The 14,737-nt window shown below is 40.5% G+C and overlaps 1 protein-coding gene across 3 annotated transcripts in view; it reads left to right on the top strand.

The window, feature by feature from the left end:
• The first annotated feature begins 26 nt into the window (after nt 1-26).
• The window catches only part of ARID4B (AT-rich interaction domain 4B), a 91,330-nt gene continuing 76,619 nt past the window's right edge, over nt 27-14,737 (top strand). For all 3 annotated transcript variants that reach the window (XM_063306571.1, XM_063306579.1, XM_063306583.1), the window contains exons 1-2: nt 27-394; nt 1,421-1,483. In XM_063306571.1, the coding sequence (XP_063162641.1) occupies nt 44-394; nt 1,421-1,483 (414 nt within the window). In that variant the 5' untranslated portion in view covers nt 27-43. The remainder of the gene's footprint in view (nt 395-1,420; nt 1,484-14,737) is intronic.

Below are 14,737 nucleotides of genomic sequence, written 5' to 3' on the forward strand. Positions count from 1 at the left end.
AACTGGAGTGAGAATTACATCAGCGTTTCTGAGCCAGCGGCTAATGGCGTTGGCAAGTAGGCGGTCCGGTCGGGTCACGCGCCAATGGGGAGCAGGCAAGGCGGAGAGAGGGCGGGCGTTGGCCTGTCAATCAGGCGTCGGATCCGGGGAGGGGAGGGAGCAGCTTGGAGCTGAGCCGCTGCTGTCGCCGTCGCCACCGGGGTTCGGACGGGAGGGAGCAGCCTCCTCTTTGCGAGCCCTCCCTGCCCCAGAGCCAGACCGGCGATCGCTTGAGGGACCGACGCGGGATTGGGGGCCGAGCGATTGGGCCCGGCGTCGAGAGGAGGCTCCGTCCTCCTCGCCCCCCCGGCAGGTTTGGGGGGACCAGCGAGCGGGCGACAGCCGTGGAACAAAGGTAACGTTGCCCCGGGAAGGAGGCTGCGGGTCCCCGGCCGTTCGCGGGGCTCCCTGGCGAAGGCCGAAGCGTTTGCAGGGGGATCGGCGAGCGAGCGAGCGACGCGCTTTCTGGATTGTTGTTTTTCTGCTGGTTGCGGCGGCGGCGGCACTCGTCGCTTCAGCTTCCCGGGAACCGGGACCTCTGAGTCTCGGAGGAGAAGGCGGGCAGTCCCGGGGCCGCCTGCGGAGGGAGGCGCCCCCCATTGCCGCCCCCGAGCGTCGCTTCTCCGGCTTTCCGACCATCTCCGCTGGAGCAGGGAGCAGGGAGCTGCGGCTGTTGCTGAAACTCCTGCCGCGGAGTCAGCCCGGGGGGAGGGGAGCGGAGCGAGAGGGGCAGGTTGCGGGAAAGAGCGGGGAGCCGCGGCTTTGGACGCGGGATGCAGAGGGGGGGACGCGGAGGAGGAGGAGGGCAGCTTTATCGAGCCGCCCCCATCTCGGCTTCTCGTCCTAGTACAATGGAGAAGCCTCCCCTCCCGCAGGGAAGAGTCTGTGTGTGTGTGCGTGTGCCCGGGCGAGAAAGCGTCTTCGTCCGGACTGGACACCTCTCGACCTGTCTCGCTTCCCCCTACTTAGCCCCACTTTGTTCGGGGATAAGGACCCCTCCTAGTCAGCCGATGATGAAGAGCTTGTTCCTTCTCTGGCGGTGCCCAGAGAGTAGCTTGCATGGAGGGAAGCGAAGGGAGGGGGTTGTTAAGAAGCGGTTGTTGTTGTGGCAAGTTTCTGCTCTGACAGAAATGGCGTCAAAGGCAGCGGGTGAGGGGGAAGCCAGCCGCGGTGTGAGGCTCCGAGAGAAGCGGCTTTTTGTGGCTGGAGCGGCGAGGCGGCGTGGAGAAAGGGGGACTGTGGAGAGGGCATCGGAGAGGTAGGCTGAAACGGGGGACTGGGGGAGAGGTTCCTGCAGAACGGCCCCCTCCCCACACTTGCCGAGAGCGCCCCGGTGAAAAGGGGATGGTGCGGTGGCTCAGTGCTTTGTTTTAAATTTCAGGTCCAGCCTTGGCAGCGCGTTCGCTTTCGGATTTTTCTGCTGCAGCCTGAGTTCATCATGAAGGTAAACCTCTTGTGGGAGGGGGGAAATGGGGCGTCGCGGAGGGTTATGTTTCTCGGAGCTCCACTCCCTGGTGTGCGTATTGTAGCCGTTTTCAGTTCCAGACTGCGGATTATTTTCTTCCCTTTAGCTTTCAGGAGAGGTGTGTGTGTGTTGGATTTTTTTTTTTTTTTTGGTGTACCCTTGTTCTGTGTGCTGAAAGTAAAATGTAAATCCTGCGTGCTAGAGTTTTTCTTCTGCTACACCTTTTCAAAGGGAAATGAGGACATGGCTGCTTAGGCCAGAGCTGGTAGTTTGCTGGAGGAAAAGGGAGGATTTCCTTTATTTCTGGGGTGCTGGGGAAGCTTCTTTACCTCGTTTTGTTTTCATTCATTGAAATTAAAGGATCGGTGTGATGCATTTTCTTTGTTCTGAAGTCTGATGAAATAATTTTCAGAGTTCCCAGAAGTATCTTTAGAAATGATTTATTAACTGCCTAAATATTGCTGCAAGCTGTAGAGATCGTTTGTAGAGATTGTTGCAATCTTAAAAAACCTCAGGTTTTTACCAGAGGATACAATGAGCATTTGTTTATATGTCTGTTAATTGAAAAACACTGACAGCTGGTGATCAGAATCTTAAAAGTAAACGGGATAAAAGAAATACCTGTAGTGGGTTCATTTTTAAACTTGTATTATCCACAAATACAGCATCTGGTATAATATCCAGATCATGAATATCATCATTTTTAAAAACTGTGATAAAGTTGATTTTAGTTTCCTTATAGCCTGCTAAAGATGTTTTTGAATAACTGAAAATGGAACATTGTAGAATACTGGAATGGTAAGCACGGTCTACCATCTTTGTTATTAAATATTGCAAGTTACTTCATCTGTTAAGGAAGGCTTTTCTTGAGAGTTGTGGATAGCTGCAATTATACATCAGCTGTGCCGGAAACACTAGGAATCATATCATATCAAATATTTCATACAAGTGTGGCTGTTTTCAGCTAATAAGCTTCATCCTGAATCTTTTTTCATCTGATAGTTGTTCTTTCTGAAATAATTAATATTAAGGTTGTTTGCAGCAACAAGGAGAAGCAAAGGAACATTTTTCTTAGTGCAGTGTGTTTGTTTAAATAATATACAGAACTTATTTTCATTGTTTATATATGAAATTCAAAAATAATTTAGGATGAAATATTCATTTTGTTTAGAAACTATGATTAGAGCAATAACCACACAGTTTTGAAATATATGGGTGTAGAGTATTGGAGAAGTTGTGAATAGAAGAAAATATTATAGTGCCATCTTTGCTCTGTAACAGCTCAAAGACTTGTATATAATAAATTCTTTTTAATGGAACTGGTAGTTATAGTTTTGAACAAATTCTTGGATATGTATATAAAATGAAAGTTACTTCATAATTCAGACAGTGGTGTGTATGGACACTGATGCCTAATCCATGCTTCAACAAGTGGCTTTCTGGTATCATATACATTAAAATATTTTAAAACATTAGAAATAAAATGAATCAATATACTGCATAAATAATTACAAATGGGTAGTAAAAGATTATAAAAATTAAAAATAATGTGATTCTTTAAGGAGTAATCTGCAGTTTTGCAAATGAATGATCTCCCAGGACCCTCTCTTTTTGTATACATACCAATTGTGGATTTCTGTTGTAGAAGTCAGAATAGTATCCATACTATTACTAACCATGGCACTCTGATACTCCTGTTTCAATCTGGTATCTCTTGTGTTTAGAAGCATACATGAACCCATTTCTCTAGGCTTGGCCATATGTACTGCCATAGCTGAATTCAAGAGTTAGGGGAGATTTCACAGTCTGTTTATCTTACTGTCCTACTTCTCTTTCAGTGACAGAAAGCTGATGTACATGTTTCTTTCTTACTGCTTTATCCTGACAATAATATGCCTGTTGGATAGTATGCTTAGATGACACTAGCTGAAGATTATTCAGTGCACTTTGTGCATGAGTGGGGATTTTAACTTGCGTTTCTTTGTTCCTAATTTTGTAAATTGTGTGAATTGAGCCTATCATTCTAAGTTAATACAACTAAAGATAATGTAGAATAGGAGAGGGTGGAATGGATATAGAGTTTTCAGAATATATAAAGGTAAAGATGACTGCTCTTCTTCAGATTAAAATTGCAAACTGGTACTTTTCTTGGAATTTGTTCCGCTGTGCTTGAGGTCTTTTAAACTTAAGTAAGGAACAGCTCGTCCTTTTGTTTTGATCATTAAATAAGTTCTGCTTGGACAAGCCTGTTCTGGATTGGCTATCAGTTGGCTACCTGATGAATCAAGATCACTGCCCCTGTTGACATGATCACTTCTTGTTTCTATTGTTTGTAAATAGGATGTAGGAGTTGTCTCAGAAAGTATGACCAAGATCCTAGCATTCTGACTTTGCAAATGGTGAATAACAGAGCTACTAGTGAACTATCCATTCAAATGGCTGTCACTTCTGGCAGTAAAAAGGTAAAGAACTTCTCAAGCCATGCTTAACTCATGACTCCATCCATCCAGTTTCTTGGCAGTGTTAGCAGTGGCTTGCCTTTGCTTCTTTTGGGATGTTTTTTTCAACTTCCTTATCTAACCACCAGCTCCAGAATTCCCAAGTGGTCCCTCATCCAGATAATCAACACCAACCCTGCTTAGCTTCTGAGAGGTTGGTTAGGTGCTGTCATCTTCTGAGCCACTTCTGGCAGTAACAGTCTTCAATTAATGTAGAGACAAAAATGATGTCCCATGGGTCTAGTTGGAAGCTAGTTTCTAATATGTTCCCAATTAGTTAACAGTGGAATGGTATTGTTTAGGAAGTAAGTTTAGAGTTACACTTGAACTGTAGGAATAAAGGAAGAGCCACATTCTGCCAAATTTTGAACTTTGTAACTTTTTAGAGATACAGGTAACCAGTTACAAAAGTAGACAAGGAAGAGGAGGGAATTCCAGCAGGGGAAGATTGCATGACAAAGCACACCTGTAGACATTTGTGCTTCAACACTCCATTCAGGGTTGTTGTCTGCTTTTGTATCTGATTGTGCTAATTTTATCCTCTTTGGAGAGGACAGTATGAGTACATAGGAACTAGAGTGTACAGTGCAATAATACTGGTAAAAATTATGTGGTGCAAGAATATTTGCATGAACTCAAATGAAATTTATTATTGGAGATGGGAAAAGATCTAGTAAGTGCTTACAAGTAGTATTGTTATATAAAACTGTATATCAGTTCATGTATAATCATAATGTACATGGCACAAGCAAGAATTTTTCTCCATTTGGTTGGGAGGAGGAACAAATTAGGATTTAGTTTAAGCTTAGCAGATTTCCTAGCTTGTGATGGGCAAACTGGGAATCCTGATTAAATACATTCTAGTCAGTCTGTTAAACAGTGCACCATGGGTACTTTTGCTGGCTTAATTAACACACAACAGTTTATTTTAAATCACAATAAATAACATAATTACAAATCAGGAATCAGCTAAAATAAAAATGAAGTTTAGTTTTTTTTCCCCCCAAGTCAGACTGAAGAAGGTGAAAAGAGGGAGGACCGTGCCAATTTAGTGCTTCCTGTACACTCATCCCTGTATGTGCAACTTTATGGATCATCTTTGTTTATGAAAGTAGCACATGTTTCATTCTTAGAAGAATCGGAGCTAAGAGCATGTGATAAATATGTGGCTGGATGAGAGGAGAAACTCATCTTAGTTTAAGCTGAGCAACAAACATATACTAAGAGAAAGCGTTGAGATGAAAGAAATTCTCTGTGTAGCAAATGAAGTTATTTCTTTCCTCTCCCTGTCCCCTTGGTTCAGATTTCTGACGTTTCTTACTTAAGTGAACCATATTTAGGTTTTACATGTCTGTGCAAGTATTCAGATTAAGTACAGCAGTATATAATTGAAAATGTCTCTTAGAAGGATGAATAAGGACTTAAAAGTTTATTGAAATCCCGTAGTTTCCTGGAAGTAGTAAAATGTTGAAATGTGACAGATTTTGTGGATCTTTGGGGGATTTTTCTGTTTCTCTTGCTTGCTTCTGATGCTAAAGAGTGTTCTGCTGTTAGAGCTGAGAAGACCATGTGGAAAGTTGCATCATGGATTCACTGAAGTAATTTCTTTGATCTCTTCTAAAAAAAACCCTTCCTAAAAATGCCAGGTGTGTTTTTAATGTTTGCTCAAAAGTGGTTATAAGTGAAACTAATTTTTAATTTTGCTGAATTCAGATTGGTTTTTAATAGGGAAAGTAGAAAATGTATTTTGATTGTATTTTAATGCAAACTAATTCATCTTTCCTGTACTGGTATAAGAATCAGAAATCAATTATTTTTCATTTTTTACACTTCTCCAAGTTGTGGTGATCATTCATATATTCTGTCTGTCTATCTGTGGTAAAATTATGAAAAATGCATTGGGGAAGCTGTGTAAAACATGGCATATATTAAGGAAAAGTGCTGAGAAATTGGTGGATATTGTACAGAAAAATGCACACAGTTTTATGCATGAGCTTAAAAAAATCAAGTTGATGCAAAAATATATCAGGAATTGATTTCTGAAGAAAAATGCAAACAATATAGAAATCAGAGCTGATGACTTTGTCTGTTTCTAGCTCTGAAAACTAAGCCAGTTACATTCTAATCAGAACTATTTTTCATAAGTTTCATAATCTAAGGTTGTCTTTTATCTATGCTGAGAGGCAAGCAAATGTGACATTTCCAGTAATTTGGTGGGAGAGAATCAGGAGAGTGGTAGATAACATGCTTTATATACAGAAAGTCATAGCCTTGTTTATATTGTCTTTTGAAATGGATAGTACTAAAGTTGATGACATTGTCTGACATACTCGAATAGTATATGCATCCATAATGGGGCCAGGTTATTTGCAAGACTACTTTCCCCTGAGAGTATCTGCCCATCCCACCAGGTTAGATAAGAGTGGGCACACTCCAGGTCTCTTCCCTTAAATGCTACCTGCTTATGAGACCTAGGAAGTGTCCCTTTTCTGTAGCAGCCCCTGTCCTGTGGAACTTCAGAATCCATCAAGCCCCCATCCTTTTAACATTCCAGAAGGCCATAAAGAGCTGGCTCTTTCCTCAAGCACTGGGATAAGGTGAGGTGGGAGCCTGTGGATAGTCCCGTTGGATGCATTTGAGGAGGATGGCTGGAACACCATGTTTTTGGTTTTGGTTTTAATTGTTGTCTGGTTTTTATTGCTATTCTGAGCTGCCCAGAGTTGCCCAGAATTCTGAACACAATTTAAGTGCAAGGACATACCTGTTTGCACACATGTAAATGACTTGCCTTTGTGTATTGGCCATTTGTGCCAGTACCTCACTTAGTTATGGTTATTTAACCCTATTACCAAATTCTCTCTTGTCCTCTTCTGAAATCACAGAAGTTCTGTAATGGCTGAAGTTTAACATAGCAGGCATTTTCTCTTGCTTAAGTTTCTCTGTTTGAGGTGCTATATTGTGTTGTGATTGGTTCTGGAATTGGTATAATCCTGTCCAAGCCTTGTAGATGAGGACAAAAGTACCTTATGCAGTTTCACTTATTTATTGATGTTTATACGTTGCTTTAATAAACAGCAACATAATAAACAATGCATAAAAATAATGAAAGACATACTAAAGCAGCATAAAATCCTATCTACTAACAATTTAAAGAGGTCAGTTACAAAAATACCTTTATTTCATTCCAAAATATAAAGAGAATGAATCCATATGACAATCTGAAGAATAAGTGTTCCCTAATTTAGAAACAAAGCAAAAGAATGCCCTTTCCCATGTGCTCAGGAAGTGAACTTCTGCAATAAGTTGCATTCAAGGATTTTCTGCAGAGATTAGTAATTGCCCATGTGCATAAAAAGATGGGAGGTGACTCAGATTGCCAACTCCTACACAGTTTAGTGTTTTAAAGATTAAGACCATCACCTTGAGTTGAACTTGGAAAACAACTGGCATATTGTCAGTACTGAAGTGATATTATGATTCCATACAATGACCAGAATAAAAAGAATAACTTAAACATATCATTCTATACTGTGCTAAAATTGCCAAAATAACTCAGTTGTAAAGTCTATAAATAATAAAATATAAAACTAAACAATACATTTTAAAATGAAGTTGTACAATGATACTTTCTTGTTACTGATCAAGGAGTACTCCCAAGCTGTGAACTTTTTCAGCAGTTCATCCAATTTTTGAGGCAGGCTTTCTACTAATAGCAGTCCTTCATTCTCAGTTTATTCACCTTTATGTAATCCAGTATTGCATCCCTGCAGTGTTCAAGGTGTCCACTGATTTTTTAAATAACGAAGTGTGATAGGATTGAATGTCATCTTTAGCGTACTGATAGCACTTCGCTCCACAATTCCAAATCATCTCCCAACGGTTTTATAACTTTAAAGAGAATATCTATGTAGTCATCAGGAGACAAGATTGATGCAAAGGAGTATTTACCTTGAGGAGTTACTACTGATTTGGCCCAGTGCATTCTCAAGGTCTATTGCATAGAACAGCTGCTATGTTTATTTCCACAGCATGGCATATGTAGATGTATGATATTAGAGACACCTTCTAGCTCAGAAGAGATAAAGGATTGCGTCAGTCAGAGAACTAAAAAAATGAATGAAAGCTTGTGGTTTAACATGGTGAATGGGCTTTGGACCATTGGTTTTCTAGATTTTTTTTTTGCAGATCTGATGAGTTATTCTGTAATTTCCTCCTTGGCCAGTGCTCAGTGGTGGCTCAAAGGCAACTCGTAGCCAAAATGTTCTGGGGTCAGGAACCATTGCAGGACTGGCTATTGATGCATGCAATCAGGTATGTCTTGGAGTAAAAATAGGTTTGTACTCTGTAATGGATTTCAGCATACAACTATTTTTTTAACTAAAAAGGAAATAATTTCTCTATAATGAACATATTAAGTTCTCTTCTGAAAAAAAACCAAATAGCTATTTTTTCTCTATTATTTCTCTCAAGTAATAGTATCAAAAAGTGGGAGAAATTAGTCAGGTTTTGGTATGTGCCAACTTTGTATTCATAGTTCTATTGAACCACATTTTGATATTAATCTGGGTTGGTTTTTTAAAAATAAGTACACAAATATGTGTTCAATACATGTTGGCATGTCTTTAAATCTGAAAATTATATTGCAAAGTTGGGAAATATGAGAAACCAGAGGCATAATGGCGTTCTAGGAAATATGGGTAGTTCAGGAATGCGAATTACACTGATTCTATTCCACATACTGACAAAATTCACAAACATTCTTAAATTTCTATGTGTGTGTGTCCTCTCAGTGGCATTGACTGAATATATAATGGTGCAGTCTTTTATCTTTAACCTTTTTCTTGTGTGACTATTACATAGAATTCTCTTCAGGTGTTTGACAACCTTGTCTTTGTGCTGCTTATTTTAAAAGTCCATGTTTTTCTCCCCTGTTTATTATATTTATTCATATGATTTTTTTCATTGTATAGCTTTTTTTGTTGTTGCTTTTCTTTTTTGGTTCTTACTGAATTTGTTTAACAGATGCAAAGTTTTGTCATTCCAAGTGCCCTTCTCTTTGTCTTGTACTTTAGTAGGGACTTATGCAACTTCATTATGTACAATGCTTTTCTTTAAATGACAATACGTGAATCATATGTGGTCATTCTGCATGCAGTTTGGGAGAAAGTACTCATTTTTCAGTATTTTCATACTGATTTCAACAGTGTGGTGGTATGCCTGGTTCAATATATACATTTTTATTCATTTTCTGATATGATTTTTGCATGTTTGCTGGAAATAGTTCTCCTAAATCTTGATCCTTTTGTTAAACATTTCTGAAAAGATTTCATGTTGGTTAATCATCTTGTATGATTTCTCTTAATCATGAAATTAGATAGTAAATAATTCTATCTGTATCTTTTTTAAAGTAAGTAACTTTTCCATATACCTCTTTCATCTCTATGACAGAATTGTTATTTGTTAAATTAGACTGCTTACAGAAATTAGAATTTACTATTAAGGATTTTTATAATCTTATTAATGTTAGTGGTTATATTTGACTTCGGCCATCCTGATTAGAAAAAGAGAACACCAAGCTGGGGAATACTGTTCTTGAGATTCAGCATCAATGTATAAGAAGCACCCAGCACTTCCTACCCATTTATAAACATTTCTCCAAACATTTTCCTGCTAATGTTTTTATTGTTTTCCCCAACAGATAAGAAACACTGCTGTTCCTAAGAATGAATTGTCCTGTTCTCTTAAAGTGAAAGTTTCTTGAGATTGCAACTACTGTATTCATTCAGTTAGTGATATAATTACCTCAAACTTAGAATTCTTTCATATTCTATTAGTTCCACTCTCTAAGGGAAAAAGCAAATATTATAAAAAGTATGTACAGTAATAAGCTGGTTTTAATCTGTTCCAAAATAATCTGATCTAATAAAAAATCTCTCTAGTCGCAGAAATAACTCTTGAAGCAACCTTTGGCCAAAAATGAGTATTTGACCCATCTTCAGCTGAAGCTTGATTCACCAGATCTTCAGCAATGACTTATGTAACTTTTGAAAGACTATTCATGAAGGATAGATTATTGGTAAGGATTAACCATGATAGCCATTAATGAATCCCACATGACTAGAAATAATATTTCTGTGTTCCAGGTGTGTAGGACACATGCAGAATGGCTATTGTTATTAAGTTGTATACCTGAAAGCTTCCTTTTAGGGACATCTAAGTAACCATTTCTGGAAAAAGAATGGTTCAGTTCTACTTTGTTTTACTTTTTTGACAGGCCATAATATCAACAGGAGTGATATAATGTCAATATAGAAGCTCTGTGGATCAAATGAATGTGTCTACTATTTTGTGGTCAGAAATACCCTCCCCTCAACATTTTGTTTTGTTTCCATAATCCTAAAGTTGACTTGTTTGCCTCATTTTGCCCTTCCTTTGCCATAAGTGTCAACTGTGACATACATTTTTCTGACCCCATCTAAAATGAACCTGGCTCTCTATAATGTTTGTTGCCTTGCTGCCTACTAGCATGCTCTGGCTTAAATATCTAGAGACACATAACAAAAACAGATACAATATATTCAGTTCTGTCAGCTTGGAGATTAATAATGGTGATCAAAGCTAAGACTTGTAGCTTTTTGGGTGCTAATCATGATGTAAAAGAAATGACATCAGAAACAATACTTACAGCACATTGGTACAGTGACCCTCAATCATAATTTAAGGCTGACTAGGAAAGTGTATGTGTATGTTTGTGTATTTATGTGTGTGTATACTGTATCTATCTGTCTATCCATCCATCTATCACAGCTCTCTACAGAGGAGGTTTATCCTTTACAGCACTTTCTGGAAATGAGTATATGACCTTAATTTGTCATTTTTTGTTTCCTTTCCCCTCATCTCTTGGTGTATATAATTACATATGTTGGATATACTATAGCTGAGGCAGGCCCATTGTTAATAGAGGTTAGGAGTGACATTAAAATCTTATCTCTTCACTCAGGAAGTTTTAGAGGTTTTATACTGCTCTTTATATCATTTTGAGTATGATTGTGTAATAGATTAACATGATGTTTGAACCCTGCCATTTTGACTTGTAAATTGTGGTTCACAGCCAGTAGATGGTTGTGTGTATCCAGCCAGCTGTGAGCTTATTGAAAAGCAAACAATAACTTGTTAGGTTGTGAACATGGCATGCATCTTGCCCACAACCTTATTACAAATCACTACTGAGTGGCTGATTATATAGAATCCCAACAGTTTAATGCCTTCATTTTAATGGTCATTCTGGATTTTAACAAGCCAGAAAGTTTTCTCACATGGTAGTTTTAGAAATTAGTGGAATGAAGATGGGGAAAGAAGCTGAATGAGCTGATGTGGAAGAGAAAGACAGATATAGGTCTTTAGAAGATGTCAGAGATCCCAGCATGCATCTCCATTTGCTCTTGTCTTTTTTCAATAACAGCAACAACAACAACAACAATAGCTGCCTGACTCTCAAAGACTCTTACAATTGTTAAAACATTGAAAAACAAAGAACAATAGAAACACACACACAAACAACACAAGACAGAAAAACAACGATGGCAAAGCAAATACACCCAGAGGGGAACAGAAAGAAAGGGGCATCAGTTATCCTCTCTAAAGGATGGCCCTTTGAAAAACCAGCAGGGTGGGAGCCTTTGAGTCTCGGGGGGGAACGTCATTCCAGAGGGTAGGTGCAGCTACAGAGAAGGGGCGCTTCTAGTGGTTTATTCGATGGAACCCGGAGCATACCAACCCTGCCAGATTGAACTGGTTGGTCAGATACTATGGGAGACCTCAAGTAACCAGGCCCTGTGCCATGTAGGGCTTTATTTATTTATTTATCAAATTTGTGACTGCCCATCTCCTCCAAACGGAGGGACTCTGGGTGGTTTACAGCATAAAACAATAACTATACACTAAAATTACAATATAAAATATAGACTAAAACAATTTTAAAAACTACCAAATATAATAAAATCCCAATGGCTATGGTCTCATTCCATCCTTGCGTAGGAGGGGCACTTCAAGGCACTAGCCAACCCCAAGTATGATTATTCTCCTCCCTGCCCCAAGCCCAGTGGCAGAGCCAGGTCTTCAATACCCTCCGGAAGGCTAGGAGTAATGGGGCTAATCTCACCTCCAGGGGCAAGATGTTCCAAAGGGTGGGCGCTACTGCCGAGAAGGCCCACCTCCTGGACCCTGCCAGATGGAATTCTCTTACAGACAGGGTCCATAGCATGCCCTCTCTGCATGACTGGGTGGGATGGGCTAATGAAGCAGGGAAGAGGCGGTCCCTTAGGTAACCCAATCCCATGCCATGTAGGGCTTTAAAGGTGATAACCAACACCATGAATTGGACCCGGAAGCAAACTGGTATCCAGTGCAGCTTGCGAAGCAAAGATGTTATATGCACCCTTCTAGGTGCACCAAAAATAGCCCGCGCAGCCGCATTCTGGACCAGCTGAAGCTTCCGGATACTTTTCAAGGGTAGCCCCATGTAGAGCCCATTGCAATAGTCTATATGGGAGATAACAAGGGCATGAGTGACTGTCCAAAGGGCCTCCCGATCCAGGAAAGGGCGTAACTGGTGCACAACACGCAGCTGTGCAAAGGCCCTTCTGGCCACGGCTGCCACCTGCTCTTCAAGCAGGAGGCGTGAGTCCACAAGGACCCCCAAGTTACGCACCGGGTCTGTCTGGGGCAGTGCAACCTCATCCAGAACCAAAGATGACAAAGTCCCGGATATGGCAGAGCCCTTAACCCACAGCCACTCTGTCTTACCAGGGTTCAGCTGAAGTCTGTTGTTCCCCATCCAGACCCCCACAGCCCCCAGACACTCAGAGAGGGTGGTCACAGCATCACTTACTTCACCCAGGATGGAGATATACAATTGAGTATCGTCAGCATACTGATGATACCTCATCCCATGGTGACGGATGATCTCACCCAACGGTTTCATGTAGATGTTAAAATAGGAGAGGAGAGAGAACCGAACACTGCGGCACCCCACAAAGGAGGGGTCGAGGGTCGGATCTCTCACTTCCTATCACCACCGATTGGGACCGGCCCTGGAGGAAGGAGGTGAACCAGCACAAAACTACGCCATCCACCCACCCTAAACACCCTGAGCCGGCCCAAAAGGATACCATGGCCGATGGTATCGAAAGCCGCTGAGAGGTCAAGAAGAGCAAGGATGGATGCGTTACCCCCATCCCACTCCCGCCAGAGATCATCCATAAGTGCGACCAATGCAGTTTCCATTTATAGGTAGTGACCAGCACCTTGAATTGCACCCAGAAGCAAACTGGTAACCAGTGCAGCTCGCGAAGCAGAGGTGTTACATGGGCATACTGAGGCATGCCCATCATTGCCTGAGCTGCTGCATTCTGGACCACCTGAAGCTTACTGTTACTCTAAAGGATCTATGTACCAGGCAGCATAAATCTACATAAACCATTGTTTATAGTTCACATACTGCATTAACTCAGTTGATGCATGGTTTTGTTATAGTTTTAGTTTAGAATATTATGAACCCAGCCATAGATGGCTTTGTTCTTATTTTTAAAAAAACTTTTAATTCTCATATATTTAAATTAGCCTGTACATTCAAATATAGTTCCAAAAGTAGAGTGACTGAAGAGGAGCGAAGAACTGCATTTTTATTTGAGCCTGCTAAAGAGACCTTCTCTCTTCTAGCCACCCTTTCTTTTTCTCTACTGGTTGAGAAAGAGAAATACTTAATTCTCTCTTTGGCCAATATATTAAATTATCTTCCAATAGTCCCCCAGTTGCCTAATGTTTAAATATGTGTCTGATTTAAATTCTGTCATAAAATGTCACGGTATATCTGAAGTTTTCTGAATATACTTCAGTACAGTAGTCTTTCCAAACATGCGAAAGATAGTAACCAGACCTGCTGAACCTTAAGCTGTGGGGAATTTCATTACTAATGTAACTACATGTTCAAAACCATTTTATGGAAATTAAGAACCAGTTGTCATATGTTGGTAAGCTAATCAAACTTTAAGCGTATTGTCTTTGACTAATAAGCTGTGATGACTGCTGGCTGTTGCTCTTTTGAGTTAGTTTTATAACTTTCTCCCATTTCTTAACATGAATAAAGTCAAAACAATAAGTTTATAATTCCCTGAGTTATATTATTACTTTTCAGAAAATAAGGCACTATGTCATCTGGTGGCCACATTTTGAAAATTGAGAGCCTTTTGTGGACATTTACCCAGAATGGTTGCCAGGGGGGGACTTACCGGCAGATCAAGTAATTGTTACATTTTGGTGAGCATGGCCAGTCCCAGAATATCCATTCACCAGAAGGCAAATTGGTGAGGCAGTTCCTTTTTAAACTCTCTACCATTCTAATGTGTTTTCCCTTTTTCTCTGGGCAGGTAGGCGCACTTGTAAACCAGTGAGTAGGCTGCAGCCATAAGGAGTTAAGAAGAGTTCTGCACTTACGCACTCCACATTTGCAGAGCTGCCTCTATATTCATGTCTCAAGATCTCTGTAGGCAGGGTGGGGATGTTTCTTAACTTTGCCAGCTCTTACTCCAGCCCCAGCAGCCCCAGTATAGGCAAGATTTCCATTTTGAAACTAGAGAATGCAACAGTATAGCCTCTCCTCTCCTCTCCTCTCCTCTCCTCTCCTCTCCCAGTTGGAGAAAAAGCTATCTGTGCTGATAAGCTTGGCAGCACCATA

The sequence above is a fragment of the Candoia aspera genome, chromosome 1 (genome assembly GCF_035149785.1).
Source record: "Candoia aspera isolate rCanAsp1 chromosome 1, rCanAsp1.hap2, whole genome shotgun sequence".
Classification (NCBI taxonomy): domain Eukaryota; kingdom Metazoa; phylum Chordata; class Lepidosauria; order Squamata; family Boidae; genus Candoia; species Candoia aspera.